The sequence below is a fragment of the Lynx rufus genome, unplaced genomic scaffold, assembly GCF_022079265.1.
Source record: "Lynx rufus isolate CCGP_SWC_20201006 ecotype Redwood Valley unplaced genomic scaffold, mLynRuf1.p SCAF_6, whole genome shotgun sequence".
Classification (NCBI taxonomy): Eukaryota; Metazoa; Chordata; class Mammalia; order Carnivora; family Felidae; genus Lynx; species Lynx rufus.
Genome location: NW_025814878.1, coordinates 784,033 through 810,812, shown reverse-complemented (window position 1 = coordinate 810,812; position 26,780 = coordinate 784,033). Strand labels below are relative to the sequence as shown.

General features: G+C 39.6%; 1 protein-coding gene across 1 annotated transcript in view; it reads right to left on the bottom strand.

Annotated features, from left to right (window-relative positions):
* Positions 1–26,780, bottom strand: part of PRKN (parkin RBR E3 ubiquitin protein ligase) — a 1,084,792-nt gene that overhangs the window by 411,090 nt on the left and 646,922 nt on the right. The window contains exon 6 of the mRNA XM_047101957.1: positions 14,549–14,685. Coding sequence (XP_046957913.1) covers positions 14,549–14,685 — 137 coding nt within the window. The remainder of the gene's footprint in view (positions 1–14,548; positions 14,686–26,780) is intronic.

Sequence of the window (26,780 nt, the reverse complement as noted above, 5' to 3'; positions counted from 1 at the left end):
CTTAATTAAACCTAAGGTTCAGCTTCGGGTTTCCTGCTACAATTCTAAGTATCTGGAATACGTTCTAAAATCAGGCCCTATAATTGGTGGCGACCAGAAGTTATCATATAGAGAATACTTATTCTATATATGCGTATTATATAGGAACTGTGTTAGTCATTTTTACATACAATTTCATTTAATTCTGAGCTCAGATTTATTTTCATTATAATTTTTTTAATGTCTTATTTGTTTTTTGAGAGACAGAGACAGAGTGTGAGCGGGGGCGGGGGGGGGGGAGGGGAGGGAGAGGCAGAGAGAGAAGGAGACACAGAATGTGAATCAGGCTCCAGGCTCTGAGCTGCCACCACAGAGCCCGATGTGGGGCTCAAACTCATGAACCATGAGATCATGACCCGAATGAACCATGATCATGAACCATGAGATCATGAGCCGAAGTCGGACGCCTAACCAACTGAGCCACCCAGGTGCCCCAGACTTATTTTCATTTTAAGCGAGAAAAATCAGCTCAGTGTCTGATAAGCCAATCTGGAGTTGGATAAGCACCATCTAACTGCAAAGTCAGTACGTGGCCCATGATCCCTGAGTCATGGATGTGCAACTGAGTCTACCACTTGGGAGCTGAAGCATTAACCCTCCAAAAGAAGACTTTGATGCAGACTGCCAGATGTCTACCTAATTCTTTCCTCTGTCCGTAGGCATTTATCTAAACTTCATTTCTCAAGTTCCCTTGCAGCACACAAAGCTGAATGGCTGTGGCCCAGCCAATGGAATGAAGAGTTGAGTGCTATATGCAGGCTGGGGTTTATCAGAAAGACACATGTCTTCATTTAGTATTTCTTTCCCCTCTGCCAGCTGGACCCTGGATGTGGGGATCAGTCTCACCATGAAGACAGTGATAAATTCCAACGGGATAGCAAAGCCAAAGGATAGGAACACCGCTTTAAAGAAAATCACTCACCTGCCTGAACACTGCTCCCACCCCAGCCACGAACCAAGCTACATTTGTGTGTGAGCCATTATATTTTGAGTTCTGTTGGTTAAACGGAACAGTTTGGTCCATAATAACCAGTAAAAATGTTTTCAGAGGCTCTGCTTCATGACAATCCATGTGGGGAAACCAAAGACCAAGACAGGGCTGCAAAGGACATTCTAACCACGTCTACCTCAAAGAAGATTATTCTATATTTACTCTTACAAAGGAGGGAAAGTTCAGCAGACCCTTCCCTAAAATGTTTATTAGCAAGTCCAGATTTTAAAATTAGACAATCAGCAAAAAGTTCCCAGTATTCCAGGGTACCTGGGTGGCTCGGTCGGTTAAGCACCTGACTCGGCTCGGGTCATGATCTCACGGTTCGGGAGTTCAAGCCCCACATTGGCTCGCTGCTGTCAGCATGGAGCCTGCTTTGGATCCTCTGTACCCCTCTCTCTCTGCCCCTCCCCCATTTGTTCTCTGTCTCTCAAAATAAACTTAAAAAAATATTAAAAAATTAAATATTAAAAAAAATAAATATTAAAAAATTCCCAGCATTCCTCAGGTAACAAGTGTTGATATACACTTGTATCTATATCATGTATATCATGATATATACAGTATTCCTCAGGCACACAAGTGGGGCATCAGCTAAGACCTAGTAGGATTGGGGGTCAAATTGGGGCAGAAGGGAGAACAAGACATATCTTCAGGGATACCCCGTGGCTAAACTGTCAAGGACCAGAACTTCTATACAGGGTTCATGTTCAATAGACCTTCCCTGAACTTGGTGATGCCATGTATTTGAAAACTATTTCGGCGTCTAGAGGGTGGCTGTCAGGGACCCAACTGTGTTCCTTAAACGTTCATGTTAAAACCCTCAACCTTCAGTACCTCAGAACGTGACAGTATTTGGAGACAGGGCCTTACACAGGTGACTTAGTCATGGTGAATCCAGGCAGGTGGCTTCTAGTCTAATCTGAGTAATATTCTCGCGTGAAGAGAAGATTACAGCACAGAGAGAGACACCGGGGCTGCCCCACAGGGAGGCGACCCTGTGAAGGGGCAGCATGAGGGCAACCATCTGCGAGCCAAGGAGGAAAGCAAACCCGCTAAAGCCCCCAGAACCACAAGAAAAGAAGTTTCTGTCACGTAAGCCACCCGGTTGGTGGTATTTTTTATGGTAGCCCTAGCAAGCCAATACAGAAGCCAATTCCAAAAGCACTGTTCCAGGTGAACCTCAAGAAAGAGGCTTTCCTGGCGGTGGGAAGGGACAGGGGACATCAGATAAAGTAAGTCTGCCTCCTGGAGCATGTTCCTAGTCCCTGCTCCTTTTAGTATTTCTACTGATTTTCATAAGGTGTTTCTTTCCGTAAATATATAAGTCCAGGGGCGCCTGGGTGGCTCAGTCGGTTGAGCTTCCGACTTCGGCTCAGGTCATGATCTCACAGTCTTTGTGAGTTCGAGCCCCGCGTCGGGGTCTGTGCTGACAGCTTGGAGCCTGGAGCCTGCTTCGGATTCTGTGTCTCCTTCTCTCTCTGCCCCTCCCCCTTTCATGCTCTCTCTCTGTCTCAAAAATAAATAAACATTAATAAAAAATTAAATATATAAGTCCAAGACCAGTGGTTTCTAGTAAAGGTTTGAAAAGCAGACAACGTAAAAAATATTAATTTTCTAAACTCTGAGGGAGAGTCTGTGGTAGGACATAGAAGATGATCTGGCAGGCATTTGGATTTTACCAGAAATACGTAACATAACTGCTTGGTTCAGGTGTTACATGTATTTATTTCCATCTTGACATTAGAATATTAAACCACTCCTCCCCTTGCTAAATTGGTATGCATTTAAGACACTAAATTGTTTCACTGTCCTGCTTAGGAACCAAATGATATAAACTCTCATGAATATGTAAATCAACCCCTCTAAGCACATTATTAATTATTTCAAAGATAGTTGGAGGTCAGCAGCTCATAGCAATTTCTATGCATGAAGTCTCATTAATACAAGACATCACACAGCGAGGAAGAATAAAGTTTTATCACAGTTACTGCTTGTGTGCACGCGCGCACGTGCGTGTGTGGCCAGAGTAACATCTAGAACTGAACGCAGCACCAGCAGGCACTGAAGACAGCCTGTGGATGATGATGGAGAAGGGGTAAGTCATGAAGGAAAACAACACCTCTTTGGGGCACCTGGGTGGCTCAGTGGGTCAAACATCCAACTTTGGCTCAGGTCATGAAATCACCGCTCGTGAGTTCGAGCCCCGCGTCAGGCTCTGTGCTGACAGCTCTGAGACTGGAGCCTGCTTCACGTTCTGTCTCTGTCTCTCTGCCCTTCCCCTGCTTGCGCTCACTCTCTGTCTCTCTCTGTCTCTCTCTCTCTCTCAAATATACAAAAAAAAAAAAATAGAAAAAGAAAACAACACCTGTCTGAATCAGGAAATGCGGACTTGAACATCCAAAGAAATTTCTGTTGCAAATACACTTCAGTTTTCTTGCCCCAAAGGCCAAAACGGCTAGCTCCAGAAATCTGTAGCTCATAAAGATAAAGCACACTCTCATTTTCCGAGACACTAGACAGCGCACAGAAGGTTTGGTCCCTGCGTCTGTAACTCTACACACTGCTGAGAGCCTCTTTGGCAGCTATAATCAGCTTTTTAGGTGGTTCTCAGCAACTGAAATGCTCTGATATAAGCCGTGCGCTGGCTGAGGTGCAACCAGCAGAAAATGTACTGCAAACCTGTGGATGGTGGCACAGAGAAGGACTGACAAATGGAGGAGAACATTTAACATAGTGAGCAGTGCTTTGTAAAATTCACAATATGGGTATAAGACTCTTATTCTCACCAAACTGCAATAAAATTGATCCAACTTGCCTACGTAACTCTTCAGGGTCCCTCTTATCATTGGCTTTTATATCTCTGAGTGTGAACTCAGAATTTATCTGGTGAAAAAGGTAAAAAAAAAAAACCTGTTCACAGTGGATAGCAACTGAGATGAGGAAGATAAGCATAAGCAGCCTCCATCTAGTGCGATGAACAAAACATATGTAACAGAGAGAAGAATGGGCATCCGAAATACTGGAATACTTTGTACAGGTGTTCGAGTTTTTTGACCAGGGGCATAACGGGAATTTTGATGTTTCTGGTGGAGGAAACTGGGCAGAACATTTTCAGCATCAATTTGAAAGTTAAAAGTAGGCAACTGTCATTTTTAGGGGTGTATGTCCCTAGGCTGGCAGTGCTACGAGGAAAAGCAGGGAGATGAATATTACAAAAGGCAAGATAATAGTTGCATGGGAGCAAGAGAGAGGAGGTTGTGAGTGGGGAGGGGCACCCGAGGGGCTTCCGGGATGCTGGTGTTTCTTTGATCTGGGACACGATCCCAGGGGTTGTCAATAACTACAAATCTATGATACCAGAGTGGTTAAGCACTGTTGTGTATGCATAAGAGGTCTTGTAATAAATTTAAGAATGCATCAAACCATTTACAATGGTATACTTAAAAGTCAATTAATATTCTATTGACATGATTATAATCCTTCCGGACGCAGGAGAGCACCCTCTGTACTGATAATGCCAAGTGCACAGGCTCAAAAATTGTGCTAACTGCCAATAAGGCTGGGGAGAGGAATTTGGATAAATACATTTTAATAAAAAGAAGCACAAAGTCTAAAGACCGTTGTTTTGAACAACTTTTGTCGCTATCTTGAACAATCACAGGCATTTTTCTAGAACTCTTTGGATAAGAATAAATTGAGAGTTAAAAACGGTCTGCTTTCCGCTCCTCCAAAACAAAGGTAGAATGCTCTTTTTAAGCGTTCAGGGTGGAAATAGGTGGAAATAAACTATTTTTGCATTCTCTGCTGGCTACTGAAAACATTCCCACCTTGCTTCTGTTTTTCTAAAATGTCATTTTATTTTTAACCACTTAATAAGTTGCAAGAAAAGATGAAAGGCAGCTTGGAAAGGAGAAACCCAAGCGAAGTAAGGATGAAGGCATAGTCTCCTTGGGCATGGGCTTCCTCCTAAAGATACAGGAAGACTTGCTGGCACCATTTCTAATTGGTGTGCAGACTCTCTTCGTCTGTAAAACCCTGAAGACTCACACGCACACCAAACAAATGTGGGAGTCCACTGTCCTCGCTGAGTTAGGCAGCATTTCCAAGAGGAAACACAGGACAGTAGACGATGCCTGTCGATCTAGCCAGAATGAGCTCCTGGACACCACCGGTTCTGTCCTACAGCTCTTTTTCTGGTCCCTGTCCATGGACAGTCATTCCCTATGACAGAGCCACTTGACTGAGAGTTATTCCTGTTGCGCGCGCGCACACACACACACACACACACACCCTTATGTGGTTAGGTGTGGCCGTGTAGCTCAGGTGTAATAGGTGATGTGCCCCATTTCCAGGCCCGGTGTCCAAAAACTCCAGCCTGAGGCTCCCACCCTCCCTGCCTCTGCCAGCTTGGACTGCAAGAAAAGGATCTCGTGGGGATTCAGAGGCCACTGGGGGTGACAGAAACACTAGGTGGCAGAAGACAGAATCTGAGTCCCACAATGATATCATGGGGCAGAGGTGTCACAGCTGACCCACACTGAATCATGACGTGAGTGTAAACCTTGATTCTGTGATTTCAGTGTTGCTTTTTATTAAAAAATTTTTTTTAATCTTTATTTTTGAGAGAGAGAGAGAGACAGAGTGTGAGTGGGGGAGGGGCAAAGAGCAAGGGAGACACAGAATCTGAAGCAGGTTCCAGGCTCTGAGCTGTCAGCACAGAGCCCGACACGGGGCTTGAACTCACAAACTGCAAGATCATGACCTGAGCTGAAGTCGGATTCTTAACCAACTGAGCCACCCAGGCACCCTGTCAGTGTTGCTTTTGTTAGAAAAGGTATACTACTATTCTGACTTTCATACATTCAAATCAAAGACAAACTGTCAAAATTTCTAAATCACCACCCCCTCCCTGCAATAAACCACAAAGTTTAGCATTAATCTCAGAAAATTCCTAAATTTGATTTATTTTCAATTAAAGAAAGAAGATCAGCTTTGGACTGCAAGATTATCAGCTTCTTGAATCCTGGTGCTGCCATTTTCATGCCATCTATCACAATTATTCAAGATCTGGGAGCTAGGAAGCAAAGGGGCTGTGTATTTCACAGTTGGACAGATATATAGACAATGTGTGTATAAATAAGTTTCTAGGCAGTTTGTTAATATTTTAAAGCTCATTTATAGAGTGCAAAATTGCTTTTTAGAAAAATATGAATTTACATTCTTGCCTGTTTTTGAATGTATGTCCATCCATATTTTATTTTATGCTTTAAATGAATAATTCTTTAGCAACTAATTATGTTAAACTTTTAATGTGTATTGATCATGCACATATCTTCTTTGGTGACCTATCTTTTAATTTATTTCCCTACTTTTCTATGTGGTTTTAGTAATTATACTGAAATGATTATGTGTGTGTATTTGGAAGAGCAATGATCGAAAGCCAAAAGAAAATGTATTTTGGATTTTATGCTTAGTTCCCCAAATAGCTATCCAGAAACCAGCCTTGACTCTGTAGGCATCAAGAAGGTCTCTGTATCCCAAAAGGACCAGGACAATCTGCCTTGTGCCTCATGTTGCCCACAAGGATGCTAAGGGCCCTAATGGACTGCAGTTTCTGAGTGGACATATTACATAGAAAGGAAATGTCATTCTAAGGTATATAAAAATGGGAATTACATGAAAATGTGACCTGGGAGGAGAAGAGTAACAACAAACAGAAAGCACTGAGGACACAGTCGGGGATGCACCTGTACCTGGATGGTGTCAGTACAGCCAGTGGCCATGGTAACGGCATGTCACAGAGAAACCAGGAACGATGCCCTCAGACACCCCAAGGCTACAGGAAATCCATGTTGCCAGGGACCATAATGGATTAGAGGTGAATCCGTTCTACATGGTCTTCAGCATGTACTTGTAGAACAGCACTCCAAAATAAATCAACCTAACTTCACAAAGCTCCATTCAGTTGTGTGAGTGATACTCATGGTTAAGAGCAGATGAAAACAGTGCTTTGGCATTTCAAAATAATTTCTATATGGAATTCTCATAATAGCAGGTACAGAAGAAAAGATAGCAAATATGTCAAAATAATTACGGAGTTTCTCCCAAAGCCCATAGTTTCATGCAAGAGTTTCTCAGAGGCTCTGGATATAGGCCATTTTGGCTGGGTTTGCTGATCTTATTTTCAACTTCAACGTTTATTGAAAATCCTATGCTGGCTGGCAAATCAAATCACTCATGGACAAAACAGGCAAGGGCAGAGGGAGTATTTTTGTGCTTATTAATGCTACAGTCTCCCACTGAAAATACCTTGTTGCTTGTGGAATGCTCACCCCCACAGTAGTTCTTAGACTCTTCAGCGGGGGACTCTAACAAATACTGGGGGCCATCCCAGAGGTTCTTTTAATTGGCCTGAGGCATGGATGAGCATTGAATTTTTTTTAACTTTGTTTTATTGAAATGTACATCCAGGGTTGAGAAGCACTGTCCCTAGAGGGAAGCAGGGTGGGAGAATGGAGAGAATTTGGAGCTTTGGGGTCAACCACACCTGGATGGAAGCAACAGCTTGATTCCTCCTGTGATCCTGGGTACCTAATACTAAGGCTTTACTTCTTCCTCTGTAAAGTTCCCTCCATAGAACTTTCAAAATAGTACTTTAACTGTGGTTACTGGCTTCTCTACTCATACATGTTTTAAAAACACACATTCTAGAGCCACAACTAGCTGGCACTGAACACCAGCTCTGTTATCCATTAGCTGTAATACCATGTGCACTTTAATCAGCTTCTGTGAGCCTTAAATAATTCGTGTATAAAATTGGAAGAATGACAATATCCATTTCAATAGGTCTTTGGGGGATTACATGGACGCATGTATGTAAGCACTTAGAGCAGCACCTTATATACAGTAAGTAGCCAGTAACAGTCCTAATCATTACTTACTTTCTACTCTCAGGGAAATAAAATTCAGCATCCCACTCTGACAAAGCATGACAAAATTTCTGGTCAAATGAGAAGCTCACACAAAGGAATCAGGGTTTGTGCCCGAAAGGGTTTTACACCACTTTTAATTGTCTGTCATCGTAATTATGATAATGAAAAACGTTGGTTCGTTGTTGACTAGCTAGCCATACCTTGAAGAATGTATATGTCTAAAACTGAGCTTTGAATATGTTTAGTTCAGTGATCTTGAAAAAGGATTGAAAGACTAGATTATGGGAAAAAAGAACATCTTATGAATTCGTGGTAAAGAGGTATTAGACACTTATATAGAAATGTGAACTTATACAGAGACTCTTAGCAAAACATTTGATGTGTGTGTTATTTAGCAATAGAAATAGATGCTTTGTCTAGCTTTTCTGTGGCTTCTATGGGACCAGTGTAGTTTGAAAAATAATTTACTAACGGTGCCTGGGTGGCTCAGTCGGTTAAGTGTCCAACATTGGCTCAGGTCATGATCTCGAGGTTCACGAGTTTGAGCCCCACATCGGGCTTTCTGCTGTCAACATAGATTCTGACTTCGGATTCTGTGTCTCCCTCTCTCACTGCCCCTCCCCATTCTTGCTCTGTCTCTTTCTCTCTCTCTCAAAAAGAAATAAACATTTTAAAAAATTAAAAAAAAGAAAAATAGTTTACCAATTCAACTTACGGCCTCTATTTTTTACATAAAGTTTGTAGTACCAGAAAACTGATCTCATTTTCCCCCCTCATAACGTCACTATTCAAACACTAGCGAGTGGTTTGTTTTCCGGGCTCTGGAGATAACAAATGATGGATTTGGGGGAAAGACTGTTTTGTATGGATTGTGGGAGGGTGAGGAATAAAGTGCTGTATTTAACTCAAAGAGTGGAAAAGCACTCTTGAATAGTGCTGTGCGTGAGATACAGATATCTGTATCTGACACTGATCTGTATCTGTACAGATATTGGATGTAGCTTTGGCTTTTTGTTTTTGTTATTTTGAGAGAGAGAGAGAGAGAGAGAGAGAGAGAGAGAGAGAGAGAGGCAGAGAGAGAGGGAGAAAGAGAATCTTAAGCAGGCTCCACACTCTGCATGGAGCCCAATGTGGGGCTCAATCCCAGGACCTTGAGATCATGACCTAAGCTGATGTTAAGAGTCAGACACTCAACCGACTGAGCCACCCAGGCACCCCTTTGTGTTAGCTTTGAATAACACCCATGCCATCCTAGTGGGATAATCCATTCTAGTTTGCAAGCATCAGAAAGGCCTTTGGCCTCTGCCAAAGTAGAAACACAATCACCAAGCAAATATGTATCTACCAATGAATCCACCCTATTTACAGTTTCACGCAGACCCCTGAGATCAGAAAAGTCAAAGAGTGATTTAAAGCTACGGATTCCAGTGCCAGTGTAACCATCTCTTGTGGTTAGAGATGAACTTTGTCACTGAAAGGAAGTGGTGGCTTTACGAATAAAATGCCCCTTGATTATATAAATAAATCTTGGGATTAATTTTCTTGGAAAAACCGTAATCTAAAAATGGCTAGTAGCCACCATGGGGCCCTGAAACCATTTTACTAGATTTCAAAATGCCATGGTGGAAAGATATTATTTTTATTAAAATGTTTTATTTATTTTTGAGAGAGGGAGGGAGAGAGCGAACGAGCAAGCAGGGGAGGGTCAGAGAGAGAGGGAGACACAGAATCTGAAGCAGGCTCTGGGCTCCTAGCTGTCATCACAGAGCCCGACACGGGGCTTGAACTCAGGGACTGCGAGATCATGACCTGAGCCGAAGTCATACGCTTAGCCAACTGAGCCACCCAGGTGCCCCACCATGGTGGAAAGATAAATGGACAACTCTTCAGAGAACCAACAATATTCAGTCAGGTTAAAACCATGAGCAATAAAAGAATAAGCGTGCATGCGCGCACACACACACACACACGCACACAAGCTGAGCTTCCAGAAACTTCTGATCTTCTAAAAACCAAAGGTAACACTGGGGCCTTTGAGGTTCAGACATTCTACACAAGACTGTTGAGGTCAGGAAAGAGCCATCAAGGAAATGTTCAATGGAACCATGATCAACATGAACAGCGATACACCTTCTTTGCCAAATGGATCTGACATAGAATCTGAGCCTTGCCTGAGTAATCCAGCTGTCATAAAGCTGACCTTTCAATGCATTCTTAGTTCCATTGTGGAATTAGCCATCATTTTTGCTTGTCATACACGGTATTAAGTTTTATTTACAAGATTTATAGACATTGATATAACCTTGTAATTAACTCCACCATGAAAGAACAGCATGCCATGGAAATAGTATGAGTTCAATCAATTCTTTTTTCTGATAGTCTGCTATTTTTATCCTTAGTCTGAAAAGCCTTGATTTTCTATTTCTGTTTTTTTTTTACTAGTTTATTTTATGTGTCTTGTTTTACACTCCATGAATCAAGGCAAAGTCAAATAAACCAAGGGAAAAAGATGGTCAGATGGATGGACAGACGTATACTGCTTGGTAAATGGTTGATTTATGCACTGGACAATAGGAAACACCAACCTACAGTTAAAGAATGTCTGAACGTATGTTCCTCTATGAACACACACATATATGCGCAAATAAATTACATATACTGTCTGTAGGAATACTTACACAGCATGCTTACATAACAACTGAGTTAACAAAAGCCAGTATTCATTATGTGCTTGCAGTCTTCAGCATTTAATGCAAAGGCACTCTATATGGCATTATTTTAATCCATCCACATAACAATGTATAAAATAGTCGCTACTGTATTATCTCCATTTTAGCTTAAAATGAAACAAGAGACATACCAAGGATAAGTAACTTGCCCTACATTACGAAGGTGGTGAATCTCCAAGCCAGGATTTGAACTTGGCTTCTCTGATTCTCTATGTACACTTCAGGATATGTGCAAAGTTATTCATTGGTTTATGAGGAGGTAATAGTAAGACTTATTCAAGTCTTTAAAATGTGAAAAAATTAGTCTTTACTAGGACTTAACGTACCGGCTGATGCTGGAACTTCTCATACCCTGGTGTGTGTGTGGGATATATCATGTTATGACCTGCAAAGAGGGTGTCTTGAGGGGACAGTGGGAGTCCTAAAATGCAGACTCTTAGAGAGTCTCTGTTGAGCAAGGTTCAAAACAATCCAGTTTGTTTCTTACAAAATAAAACAAAAATTCTGCAATAACATTTGAAAGCGTCTTTTCATCTAATATGAGGAACACTTATAATCTGAGTTCACAGTTAAAAAAAAGGCTGAAATAATACATGACAATATTGTGACAAACTGAATTGTAGTTTGTAATAAGCAATTTTGAATATATGTATTAAAACATTGTTGAAGACATAAAGAAACAAGTACTGAAATGAATTATACAGCATAGGAAGTTTACTACACAGTTGAAAGTCATTATGGTTGTTTGTAACTTGTCTCAGCTTGTGATTACTTGCTACTTCTCTTTTTTCCTGGTTTCCAAAGCTCATTAAAAATCAAAGAATAGGAAAACTTTACATAAAAATAGGTTAATTTTAGCTTCCACATTATTGTCCGTGCACACAAAAAAATTGAAAGACAATATTGTTTAGTTCAACCTGTAATGTGTGACCACACTGGTGGCCCAGTCAAATTCATTCAGTTCACTGTTATGGGGGTGGGGTGTGGTGCCCAAGTCTGTGAATCCAGCTTTAAAACGCACATCCCACACAGGACGCTAGCCCTCCAGTGGTTCCTTATTGTAGGTAACAGTCAATATTGCTAATGTGTGGAGATTAGTACAGGCCTATGTATCAGTTTTTATAAATATCTCGTTAGCAATAGGTTTGCAATTCAAATATCTTTAGATATTTTTGATAACTTTCAATCATCAAGAACTGCAGAAAATGTGTGTTACTCTATTCTGGATACATTGTCTTTTAATAACAAAATCCACAAATATGTAGCTTTCTCCTTCTTGCTGTTAAACATTAAAAGAGGTGTTAGGGAAGGTAAGTTCTTGGTAGTGAGTGGCATTTAAAAAAAGAAAAGCAAGGTTTTAAGGAGAATTATGTTTAAATAACAGGTGATGAGGTAGATACACTCACAAAAATTATTTAAAAGGGTTCCAAAGAAAAAATCCAAAGTAGCAAGAATTACGAGAAAAGCCTAGAACAACTTGTCATGCTAGAAAGCCTGGCTAATGTGTACGAAGGGAGTGATTGCACATTTTTTTTTTATTTTGTATGTTCGAAATTTCCTACAATTAATGCTTTAAAATTTAAAGCTACATGAGAAGTAAACTAACTTTTAGAAGTGCCTTGAGTATGAAGAGAAAACATGAAAATGGATATTCCATGCTACATGGTTTTGTGAAGGAAGAGAGTTTATCAGTACAAAATTATCCCATGAAAAATAGAATCTTTCAATCTGAAAATAAATATTTCACTAACTTTTGAATGCTTTTGTTAAAAATATAAAAGTCCAAAACCTTTCAGTGAGTTTTCCTTAATATACTGATCATGCATTATGTGAGTCTTAATTGATAAACATTGCATTATTGGCAAATACAGTCAAAAAATGAGTATCATGATTTACAAAGTCAACAATGCAATCAGCTTCTTCCATTTGGAAATGTGAAATACTTTTGAGTTATATTTTTCAGCTTGATCAAAAAAACATTAAAACTAAGTACCGAAATAAGTTAAACCTAAAATCTGACCATTGAATCAAGGTATCACAATTTCAAACCACAATTTTCAAAATCAGTGAAGCATATTTACTCACATTGCAATGATTATACATATATATATATATATATATATATATATATATATATGAATGAAGTACAGACCCCTATCTCATTCCATATATAAAAAATAATTCAAAATGTTATCAATGGCCTAAGCATTAAAGCTAAGCTATTAGAAGAAAACATGGGAGTCATTCTTCAGGACCTTGGTTTTGACAATGGATTCCTACCTTTGACACCAAAAGCACAAACAACAAAAGAAAAAATAGATAAAATGGATTTCTTCAAAATTAAAAACTTTTATGTATTGAAGGATATTACCATTAAAGTAAAAATACAACCCACAGAATAGGAAAAATGTTTGCAAGTCATATATCTGATAAATGTCTATTATCCAGAACACATAAAGAACTCTTACCAGTCAGCAACAAGACAAACAACCCAATCAAAAAATGGTCAAAGGTCTTGGGTATTCTCCAAACAGAAACGCAAATGGCCAACAAGCATACGAGAAAATATTAAACATCATCAGTCATTAAAGAAATGCAAGTCAAAACCACAATGAGGTACCACTCCAAATTTAATAGTATGGCTATTAAAAACAAAACAGGAAAATAACAAGTGTGGGAGAGGATGTAAAGAAATAAAAACCTTTATAAGTTACTGGTAGGAATGCAAAATGGTGCAGCAGCTATGGAAGATAGTTTGGTAGTTCTTCAAAAGATTAAATATAGAATTAGCATATGACCTAGCAATTGCACTCCTGGGTATACATCCAAGAGAAATGAAAACATATATGCACACAGGAACAAATACACAAATGTTTTTGGCAGCATTATTCAGAATAGCCAAAAGGTGAAAACAACACAAATGTCCATCAGCAAAGAAATGGATAAACAGATTGTGGTATGTCCATATAATGGAATATTAATCAGTCATAAAAAGGAATGAAGATACATGCCACAAGTTGGATGAACTTCAAAAACATTATGGTAAGTGAAACAAGGAAGACACAAAAGGTTACATATTGCATGATTCCTTTTATATGAAGTATCTAGAATTGGTAAATCCACAGAGGAAGATAGTGGTTGCCAAGAGACAGAGGTGAGGGGAAATTGGGAACGCTTACTTAATGAATGCGGGGTATTTTCCTGGGATAATGAAAAAATTTTGAAACTAGAGATGGTTGATAGTCATCACATCACATTGTGAAAACATGAAATGCCACTGAACTGGCACTTGAAAATAGTTAACTGTATGTTATGTGAATTTCGCCTCAATAAAAAAAATACATGTAACAACAGTAATATAAGTAAAGAATGTTCTTCAATGTTGAAAGATAAAAAAACTGAAAATATTAAATATTTCAGCTTTATCTCATTCTTCAAAATCCTTTAAAATATATGTTTTTTCATATATATGCGTATGTGCTCAAAATTTTTAGCAATAAGGGTATACAATTTGAAAACGTGGATAGGGCTGCTCTAGATCCATGGTAATCTGTAACTTGTAGGGTGAATCCATAGACATACTTTGTGCACCTCGGCTGAATAATATTTTAAGATTTATCTTCCATACTTTTATGCAGGTGATGCATTTTCCAGTTCAACATAACTTCTGCATACCTTCGTATTTTATATTTTTGTGATGCAAACACTGTTTCTTGCTCAGCAGGGATCAAATAGATATTTGAATTTTCAACCCCTCGGCAGGGGATTGAGTATCCCTAAGATAGTCTTGCATCAATAGTTCTTCTGTTATTAATTAGCATTAAAAATGGAGAAGAAAAAAGTACTAGACTTACCCACACACGGCAGAGAGTAGCCCAGCTGAGGGTCATGGATAAACTGCCTGTCATTAAGTCTTGTCACACAGTATAAGTAGAAACAGTCTAAGCAAATCACATGGCGATGGTTGCACTGGAAAACCAGGACAGGGCTCCTGCACAGAAAAATAAAAAAAGAAAAGGAAAACATTTCCTCTAGTACTTCTAAGAGTCGAAAGGCAACATGTACTTTGGGACAGTTTGTAACCCTATCAGCTTGCTTAGAAAATGCTCTGTGTAGACACCTGTACTGCTCACCATTGAGCACATATGTGTCAAAGCTGCGCCTTAAAAATTGGAAACATTTCATTAACTATACATAACATTGATTTTCCTAAATTTATATTTTTATATTAACATATTTACCAAGCTGTTGTTTAAATCTGAGCTCAGATATAACCTCTTTCTAGATCATCTTCTAGAAGCCTCATAATTCCCAATTCACCCATGAATCACCCCATTTATACATTTTTTTTATTGATACAAAATTACATCCTACTATTGATATGCTTCTCTACTGACTGTGATCTCCTTGAAAGTAGATACTGTGCTTAATTTAAATTGATATTCTCATAGTACCAGGCACGGTAAGGTTTAAGTAAACGTTCCTTGAATTGTATGTTAATGATATATAAAATCTGAACTTCCCAAAAGCCAAAAGAAAAATTACCATGGTGCCAAAGTAGGTATGTTAAACAATCACTCATATTTCACTGGCAAGCAGAAAAGTAGAATTTCAAAATAAAAATTATCTAGCACAGATTCTTTTCTAAAAGATTTAGTCTATCGTGCCATCCCTACTCCACCCAAACAGCCAATTTATTAAATCAAGGTTAGGAGCTTACTAATAAATTGATATATGAGTTCTAAAATCTTTGGATTCCCTTAAAATGCTTTATAGGGGAAAAATGCCCAAATAAGCATGTATTTTTGCTAACAAAATGAACCACATTATGTTATAACCAAAAGAAAAAAAAAGAGAGAGAGAGAGAGACAAATTGAATTAATTTCACATCAGCCCCAAGGCCATTTTAATAGTAAAAAAACAAAACAAAAAAAAAAACACTGGAGTTTATCTAGATAAGCCTATTCTCTGTGTAATGACAACAAAATACAAAATAGTTTTTTTTTAATTTCATACACAATTCTTAAAAGACCTCAGAGCTCTTCAAAAGCCCTTTCCCCAGAAAAATTGATATTAAACATTAATATTAGTAACATGTAATTTTCTTAACAATTAAAAGGTTTTCAAAATTCTGCTTTCCCACTTATTTCAAAGCAATATCTAATACAAAACAAAAAAAATAACTTGGTATTTTAATGTCATGGATCAACAGGGCAATGGTCATCATAAGCTGGGCAAGGACGTCCCTAAATGCTTTTATGTGATTCTATTTCTCATCTCTGAACTACTGCAGTCCTTTTGGGGCTATCATTTCCATTTCCAGAGCCTTTTTCAATTAGGCATTGACTGTGTTCTGAACTTTCAACCTCTTCCCTTCTAATAACATTCTGCTGGAAGATGATAAAATATAATACCTTCTCATTTCTATCACGAGTCAGACATACACACATGCACAAGGGCACACACACCATATTCACTCTGTGTGACCCCATAGAACTGCCATATTCTATGTTCTCCTCATGGCTAAGTTCTATGAAAAATATTCTCCATTCTGGTCTTAGCAACATGGTCGACTAAGCCTTTAGAGACGCTCAATCTGCTCTCAACACATGGAAGCACTGGAGAAAATATTAGAACATTCATAAAAATGTTCCTCTATATAACAAGGTTAAAAAAGAAAGCTTAGCAATTACCCGGTAGAAGAAATAAAAGGAAAACTTATAAAGCCAAAGCAGTAGGAACATGAACTGTTGGCATAGTGTCCCAGAGCAACATTAAGGTACGTGGTAGCCACTGGTCCAGGAAGTGAGTTCTTTTCCATCCCTATTAAGGAAAAATGGAGAGAGTTTTGTTCCATGTGTGGACAACATACTTATGGATTTGCCCTTCAGTTAAAATATGGCCCCAAACTACTTAGACCATGTGGACAGTCCACAGAACATCAGCTGTTCTACTTTACTGATGGCATCCTACCATTTGGAACAGATTGGAAAGGAATGGTGAATACATGAGAGGCCATGCTGTGAGGTAAACCCTGTGCAGATTCAAGAGCCCACCATATTAGGAAAGGTTTTAGAGGCCCAATGTTTGGGGCACGGAGGGCACACTCAACAGACACAGTAGTGCATCTTGCCCCTCCCTCTACTACTGCAACTACACACACACACACACACACACACACACACACACACACACACACACACACTCACACAGATACAGCAGTACAAGGACAATCACAGGCCCTGTGGAAACACAGGCTCTAGGCCCCACAGAGTGAAACACATCGTCTTGGGGGCATAGGAGGAATCTTACTAAAAATTACAGCCGTACCGGTTCACTTCTGTCTTCTTGAATTGAGATATAGGCGGGGAGCCGAACAGACCAAACCGACAGGACTAATTGATCAGAACCATCAGGATGCAAAGAGCTGGGGAAGAGTTCATAGGGTATCTGGGGGATCCACTGGCACATTTCATGGCACTGCCCTCTGGAATTGTAGCGGCAAATGGACAAGGCAGCAGTTAAGGCAGCATTGAGAAGTGCATGGTGACCGGGACCTGAGAGACCTTAGGATTACCTGTTGAAGCATTACCTGTTGAAGCAGGTAATGTCAATAACCTTTATTATTACAAAAAAATATAATAGAGTTATCAGAAAGGGCTTTAGAGAATGTTTACCTTGAATAAAAAATATGAGAAATGAACGCAGGTAGCAGTAGTTTACCAAACAGTGAGAAGTAAAGGAAACAAGATGTAAAAATGTGTTCAGCTTTGGAAGTGAGGACAGATCACTAAAGTTCATTAAAGAGAATCCCTTCCCAGGCACAGGGTGTATATATAAGTGACACCAGAACCTACATGTGTGGTTTTACGTGTCCATTTTGGAAAAAACAAAAAAAAAGAAAGAAACTTACAAGAGTTTCAGGGAGTGACAAGTATAGAGAAGTCACTCAGGCATTCTGTCACTATCCATATGGAGTGAATATATATATATATATATATATATAGAGAGAGAGAGAGAGAAATATAGAATATTCTATATATTCTATATATCTATATAATATTCTATAGATATATTCTATATATCTATAGAATATCTATATATTCTATATATCTATATATATAGAATCTATATATCTATATATATAGAATCTATATATTCTATGTATCTATATCTATATATTCTATGTATCTATATAATATTCTATATATATTCTATATATCTATATAATATGTCTATATAATATATATATATCTAATATATATCTATATAGTATATAGAGAGAAATATAGAATGAACATGTAGAAAAAATACATATGTTGATGAATAATGTTATAGATATAGATGTAGATAGTATATGCCCATATTCATGCAGAATTATCAGTCAGTTGGAGTTCTTGATACAGTTTTGAGGTAAGATTGTCCATCCCTTATCAATAATATTTCTAGTTATAAAAAAAGAAATTTCTAGTATTTATGAAAAAGTTAGGTGAGGAATAAGCATGCCACCCATAGAAACATTATTGGATTAATCATCTGAGTCATCTAAGAAAAGAAGTGAGGATCATTTCATGGCTGGAGGGACTACATAATTAACTTCCTAAGTATGAGGCAAAAGAGGACAGTGGGAAAAAAAAACACTAGTATTTATGACCACCCCCTTTGGGTTAGGTACTTGCTAGGAACTTCTCAAACGTTTTTCCATGTCCTCCTCCTATAATAATCTGCCCCCACTCTATCACACACCCTGTTCCTCTCTCTGTCTCCAGCTTTCTTCCAGGTCTTTTACTCCTGGGCTCGTGCTCTTTGTCACTCATTCTTCTAGTATAATACTAGCCTTTATATTCAAATCAAAATTCCAAACTTCAAGGTCCAGTTCAAGATAAGACCTCTAAGGAATTTTTCCTGGAGCTTAATTCTTCACTGATTTTTCTCTTTTTCTTTAACTTTTAATCCACAGGGTCTATCCTAATGTGCTTCCTACACTGTCTTCACTTTTATTCAGACTGAGTGTTCCATAAGTTGCTACTTTAGCTGTCAGCATTAAATGAAAAATCCTGAAACAGTGGGGGCTGAACTTGATTACCACTTTCATGACCCATGTCTCACCAAATACAGCAATAAGCACATGACATTATATAATCAATAGTTACTGATCGTACCTGTGGCTTACTGAACAAAATGTTTTTTATTTCATAATCTCTCTGCTCCCATCCTTATATTTTTTACTCAGTTACTTACTGAGCATCTACTTTGGCTGAAGTAGGCACTTAATAAACACACACGGAATACAGCAGTGAGTGGATGAAAAAACATCTCATGACTGATGGAAGCGTTGGGAAAAACACACACAACTCAGTCACAGGCCACAGTCTGGGGACATGACACGCATGTGGAACAGGTATTAAAAGGATGTATGTGTGGTCATCAAACTCTGGTGCCACAGAAATTAGGACAGCAGAGAAGTATGCGTCAGGGTTAGGAAACCTGAGCTGAATTTAAAAGAATGGGGGATCAGCACTGGGTCCCTGGAGAGAAATGTGGTTTCTGGGCAGGGCAGGAAACAGACGTGGGAAAGAATTCTTGGAACAGAACAGTTATCAGCTGGGCTGACTGAGGGGATGTATCAGGACAAGAGAAAAGAGATGAGAAGGGTTGGGGACAGGGGTAGGAGGACTTCAGGAGACTGGCCTACTGTGTGGTCTCTTGCTCATGGGATTCACTGAGGCTTGTGAGTCTCGGAAGGGAGAGATGTTTTCATATGTTTAATTCTGAGGGAACGTGTGGAGGAGAACAAGCTGGAAGTCGTGAGAACTATTTGGAGGTCATTTTAATAACACAGGCATGAGTTACTAAGGAAGCAGACTGTGGTGTGCGGGCGGTTCTAGGAATGGAAAGAAGATGGACAGGAGTGATTTTTCTGAGGAGAACCTGCCAAGACTTATCTCCTCTTGGGTCTTTGTTCCTCCCAACATTCCTCTGTGCCCTTTGCTCAAATTATATATAAATGTTAATTGATCAATCTAAAAGATGATTTTACCCCCGTGGACCAGGCAACAGAGCAGTTAATCAAAGGTTAGATAAAGTTCTCAATCCCACGTAAAAGGGATTATAAATGCTGTACTTGACATTACTGAAGAGTTATTATTTTCTTTTAAAGCCAACAGTTTTTATTATAATGCATGTGTTTTATAGAAAGGGGAATGAATGTGGCAAACAGGATAATATGAAAAAGTGTTTTGAAACTGCAGCTTTGTCCATGTTGCTCTAGTTACATCTGGGTCAGGCTCTTCCCTGGCATCAGGCACAGCAGCTGCCCTTGTCCGATGGCTCCTTGCAGACACACTTAGCACCGCCCATGGGTGGCGGGAGTGGCCGTTCTTTTTGCAGGAGGTGCATTTGCAGGAGCCGGTGCACGTGCAAGAGCAAGCTCAGGTGCAGAAGCCCGTCCGTGCAGGTGCAGAAGCCCATGCAGGTGCAGGAGCCCATGCAGGTGCAGGAGCCCATGCGGGTGTAGGAGCCCGCGCAGGTGCAGAAGCCCGTGCAGGTGCAGAAGCCCATGCAGGTGCAGGAGCCCATGCGGGTGCAGGAGCCCATGCGGGTGTAGGAGCCTGCGCAGGTACAGAAGCCCGTGCAGGTGCAGAAGCCCATGCAGGTGCAGGAGCCCATGCAGGTGCAGGAGCCCATGCAGGTGCAGGAGCCCGCGCAGGTGCAGAAGCCGTGCAGGTGCAGAAGCCCATGCAGGTGCAGGAGCCCATGCAGGTGCAGGAGCCCATGCGGGTGTAGGAGCCCACGCAGGTGCAGAAGCCCGTGCAGGTGTAGAAGCCCATGCAGGTGCAGGAGCCCATGCAGGTGCAGGAGCCCATGCGGGTGTAGGAGCCCGCGCAGGTGCAGAAGCCCATGCAGGTGCAGGAGCCCATGCGGGTGTAGGAGGCTGCAGAAGCACAGGTACAGGAGCCACCGGTGGGGCAGGAGCAGCTGGGTCCGTTTCGAGCAGAGGTGAGGACTGAGGTCCAAAGCAGTCAGCACAGCGAGACACTGGTGCAGGCTGCAGGCGTGGTTCTGAAGAGTTTCTTGTAAGCAAAGACTTTCCTGCTTTGGTGAAAGCAGTGATCCAAAGAGCCTTTGCTCACAGAGTATCAGGCATAACTGAAGAAATCTTAGTAAAAAAATACGGCAGACCACTCACGTACATCACACAAATAGAACACGGTTATATAATAAGTAGTCCAAACATTTAAACTCTCATAAAATTAGCTCTCTTGTATCTACAAAATACCATCAATGTTTTCATATTTATCTGATCAAATGTGCAGTTTAATCTGCTCTCCACCTCATTTGTGTGAGTGCTCTCTCTCTCTCTCTCTCTCTAATTTGCCCTCCCTCACACACACACACACTCTCTGCCAAAATCTTTTTCTCTGACCCTGTCTACTTCTTTGCCACAGGTATATCTTCATTTATACCCATTAAGAGGCTGCGGTTCCAACTTCTCAGCTGAATGTGACATATATTGAATGTGACATCCCAGAAATTTTAAGATACGTAAAGATAAGGAAGTAAGTCTAAGCTTGAAAGGAAATAAAAATCTAATAAAGTGGGTAGGAAAGGGATACACATAAGCGTAACACAGGGCAGGACACTAAGTTATATTAGAGACGTAGGAAATATTAGCAGGCTCTGTGGTAAGCAGCCTTCAGCGTGTCCCCTTAGTGATCTCCACCCCCTGGGATTCATGCCCTGTGTCCCTTTTACAAATCAGTGGGATGACCTGAGTCATCTACATGGGAAGTGCAGAAATGACAAGGAGCCATTTCTAGGACTAGATCAGAGAAGACCGTGCAGCTACTGCCTGTGCTGCTTCCTGGGTCAGTAGCTCTGAGGAGAGTGATGGCCGTGTTGTGGGGACACTCAAGCACTCCTATGGAGACCCTCCAGCACAAGACATGCCCTCAGCCTACTGTAGCCCTGGCTGACGGCTTGACCACAATTTCATGAGCTAACCCTGAGCGAGAACCATTCAGCTAAGCTGTTCCCAAGTTCCTGACCCGCCGAAACTGTGTGAGATAGCATCCGTTGTTGTTTTAAGCCACTACATTTTGGGGTAATTATTTTTTATGCAGCACTATATAACTCATACAGGTTCAGAGGGGGAAATAGATCACATTTAGATAGAAAATTAGAAAAGAATTCATGCGAGTAGTTAGTGGCATTGGAATGAAGATCAAGTTTCCAGGGCATGGAGATAGAAAAAAATCTTCCAGGTCAACAGAAGAGACTGGAGTTGCAGAAGAACAAAGCACAGGAGGAGAATGCTGAGTTCTCTAGTATAGCTAGTTTCTCCATTCACCCCAATGAAAAGCAAAATTATATATATATATATATATATATATATATATAGGGATAGTAGAATCATCTGAAATGCAATGAGAAGCAATGAAAGCTAGGATAAACATATTAAGTGCAAATCATTAAGGAGATAAAAATAAATTTTGTTCACTGGAGGGAGAAAGTTAGTCTTTGAATTTAGCTTACACTTGACCCTTGGAAACACACATGTTGTTTTTACAATATTTCGTTTGTGCAACAGTAACAGAGATGTTATGCCCCAGTTAGCAATCTTTCAAAGCTCTCTACAAATCCTCAGTACATGAACAACTATGACTCCTGGGAGTTTAATAAAGGATTAGATTAGATAAAAATAATTAGAGGAGGAAAGCTATGCCATTAAGGAACCCGAATCTATCTTCCTAACAACTGTCATTTTAAATCTCTTTTAGTTAGAGATAGCTTATAAACAATAGATAAATGGCTACAGTCTCAGAAACCAAATGCACTTTCGGTTAATCTATATCACCTACTAATTGCCCAAATGAGCTTCTGACGGGAGTATCCAACATGGCGCCTGCCCTCGATAACATTTTAACCCACATATGTGATACGGGTTCATTATTTGAGTTAGCCAAGTGAGCAATCCCAGTCACTGGAGAGACCCCTGATCCAAGATGCTAATTGATAGACTCAACTTTTAGAAATTAAAATGAGCTTCAACAGTCGAATGACCTTCGAAATTCCATCCAGCAGCCAAGTTTAAAATCCTGAAGTGAGTTTGTTTATCCATTAGTCTGCTTGGACTCAGAATCCTATTGAGGCCCTGGCAGATCCAAGGTCATTTACCACCACTTTGAATTACTTCTTGCCCCCTCTGCTCACGTCCTCATTGCTTTATCCTGTCCACTTTGCTGCACAAAAAGGGGTGACTTTGGCTCCGTGAGCTTGCTTGTACAAGGCCCAATATTTCAGCATAAACAACACTGCCAAGGCAAAGACTCTTTATTGAAGTTGACGTTTTTGAATCACTGTCATCAATCCATCCTTGTAATTCTCTGGACTAACTACCAAGTGCCAGGCACTGACCTTTGGATGTCACGTAAAAGTGGGCAAGACATGGCCCTTCGCCTCAGAAGGCCACAGGCCCGTAGGGTTGAAGACAAACAAGTAATTATCTCCTGGTGTCGTAAAAGCTACCAGAGGGGTGAGTTAGAGACCACCTAACCCCGTCTTTGCGATCAGTGGAAGGGGTCTCAAGGCAACTCATGCCTCCATGCGTGCATTCAGTCTATATAGAGAGAAGATACCGAAGAAACTAAACAGCTTCCCTTGTTTATAAAGGCTTTAAATAAAATATGATATAAAATACAGTAAATACATTAAAAATAAAATGATTAAGAAAATATATACTCTGCCCCTGTCTCTATCGACAAAATTCCCTTGTCCTCTTTAATCCTCATTCAGTAATTCTATGTCCCATCTGTGACATCAAATGCTACTAAATTTAAGAGAACCCTAACATTAACATTTGTTCCAAGGTTTGATCCCACCGATCAATACTGGGAAAACTCTCTCATCATTAGTGCACAGTTTTATTGCTGGAAAACAACCTGGTTTTGTATGCTCACCAGAATATTCTTAATTCTCATGTGTCCTGAGGATGTAATACTTTATGATTCCACAGACACATTTTCTGCAGTGGGACTAAGCCCTGACCTCACATGTGTTGAAAACTACTTTGTGCAAGGCATTTTGCTGTGGGTACTTAGGCCTTAAAACAAACAACAGCTCCCTATCAAGTCAACTGTATCTCCATTGAGATGTTAACCTGTTCTATTTATTGTCATATAGAGAAAAAGAAAATTTCAGGTAGCAGCTACCTTCTCTGTTTCAGAACTATTTATTTTCTACATATACTTACTAATTCTGAGAGTCTACAAAATAGGAGGTATAAAAATAGCTGAGTAAAGATATGCAGAGTAGCAAAAATGTAGTGCTTTCTAGAGCAAATGGATTAGGTCTTCAAGTGTTGGTATAGCATGAATTCTCCAAACTCATTAGCCTCAGTCTGGAGTTAACCTAAATCAGCACCCACACCATTCCTTCCTCCCACATTTGCCCCCCCCCCTTTTTAATCAGCACACCTTGGTGATGTTATTCTAAAGTGGCTTTCATCATGGCACGTCTTGGCCAAAACCATAAACTAGTTATCTAATGCCAATGTATCAAGACCTCAAGTTTTCCTTCTGTTTTTCAGAGCCCTCCATAAGGCTCCTTGCCCCCCACTGTATGTCTCCCTAATTGCCATTCCCAAATCCTTCTCAGGTCCTCTCTTTACAGCGTCAGAACCAAACCTCCTTTTCCCTTATGATCTTGTCTCTCTGTGTTAAGAGTCTTCCAATTTACCTTCATTTTCCTCTTTCAGGAGGCTGCTTCAATAAAACTCCAGCTAACACCGATTCTCCCACTCACTTTACAATTCCCCATAATGCTTATGTTTACAAAGCAGTATTTTTATATTCTACTTAGCGTTTTAGTACATATCATTATATTGTTCTGTGCCTGATTGATCAGCTTATGTCAGATGTTCCCTGGTCAATTCAACACCTAGTCACTGAGGGGCGCCTGGGTGGCTCAGTCGGTTAAGTGACTGGCTCTTGATTTCAGCTCAGGTCATGATCTTGTAGTTGGTGAGATAGAGTCCTGCTCAGGCTCTGCATTGGCAGCGTGGAGCCTGCTTGGGATTGTCTTTCTCCTCTCTATCCGTCTTTTCCCTGCTTGTGCTCTCTGTCTCTTAAAATAAATAAACATGAAAAAAAATTTAAAAACACCCATACATAGTAATTGGGAGGCTACTATGTGCTGGTTCCTTGGCTTGATGTTGGGATGGGATACACAGTTCTTGTCCTTGTGGAATTCTGTCTAATGGTGACATAACTAAGTCTGGGGCACAGCGGGAAAAAGTTAATCCAATGTTGGCCAGGCAGAGAATGTTTCCCGAATGAAAATAAATAAATAAATAATTAAACTAAGACCCAAAAGGCAAGAATGAATTAGCCTGACCAAGAAACTAGAGGGGAGTGAGGAAATCATGTAAAAACACTTAAAATGGCATAAAATTAGAAAAGGTTAGGGAACTGTGTCTTAGATCTTCATATTATCTCCTCAGTGTTTATCAAGGTTCTGAATTCCTCGAGAAATCAAAAATCAAACTAAAGCATAATGATACTGTTTCCACGAGCCACATGTAGAAGTCCATGTTTTAAGTTTATATAATAAGTGCAGCTGAATTAGGTTCTATTATTTATAACATTTTGAACCATTAACAATAAACAAAATAAAGTATATGAATCCATGGTTACAAGAGGGAATTAATGAGTTATTAATTTCCTCCAGATGGTTTCAATCTTCAAAAGTAATTACTTGACCTTAATATAGCTTATATGTCGTATTTCTAAATATAATTACTGTTGACAGGTTGAATCTAAACATAAACCACTACCTTCTAGAAGCACTAGATTATAAACATTATAACAGTATGTATTAGAATTAACAAATAAACTTCTTTCTTTTTTAAAAGTAAGTTAAAGTTTTTGAAGGAAAGAGGTCAACCCCTTTTTATAGTAATCCATTACAATGATTTGGTTTTATCAGCAGCAATCCCAAGTTTTCTTTCTAAGGCCTTTGTATTACCAAACAGATGCTGATAAATAATTGCAAAGAATGGGTAAATCATAATGAAATAACCATTGCATGTAATGAAATAAAATTTAAAATCCTAAGGGGTATGTGGCTCATGGGAGGAAAACGCATCTCATGAAAAATTATCACATTACCTTCTTGTCCCCCAACTAACAGAATTAATTTCAATTCTTAAAATTATGTTTATAAATGGCCAAGTGCTGAGTGCTACATTTGTAAAAGTCCACATAGTTTTGAGTTTTAATCTTCGAGCATACTCTATTCAGACTGTCAGTGTTGTAGAGCTAGAGACAGCTGAAACCCGATTTAGCATGACACACTTTCTGGGTTGCATCATCTGCATAGAGCTGTTGTGGGACATAACTATTCAATTGTTGCAGATGCCATCTGAACACATACTAATTCATGCACATATCCTGTCTTTGTTTTTTTCTTTTGTGAGAAACAAGCTAGAAGGAGATAGATGCTACAGAATTCTGCTAAATTGAGACACATATAAAGACAGATCTTGTTTAGATAAGAACCCCACTGTGAAATAAATTGTCCTACTGTGTCCCCAAATCTCGTGACAGGAAATATTAATGCTAAGAATCAGTCCACTGGCTATGAATGTTCAGAGCTATTTAACATAAATTATTATAAAACAGAGTGGTTTAAAAATTATATTTGTTGCCAGCTCACAAAAACCTTGCATAGAGGACTTCTCATTGGTCTTTCATTCATTCTTAAAATGAATGAATGAATTCATGCACTAGAATGCCATGTTTTTGATTCCTCTTATCAGAGAAACGTTAAGAATTGGGTCCTCTGAAGGAGAGTAGTTTGAAATTAAGAACCTGCTCAAAAGATTGTAAACGTCTTAAAACGCTTCTACAACAAAATACGTCTGAAAATGAGGAGGTATAGTGACGTTTCCGAGGTATCGTTAGATGGACTGTGCATTAAATATTAATGTAATTTAAGAAATGTGTGGCGCATAATCAATAAAGTTATTTTCCTAATTGAGGTTTTTGTTTTACAGCTAGCCAGAAAAGCAGTGTGTAGCCTGCCAAA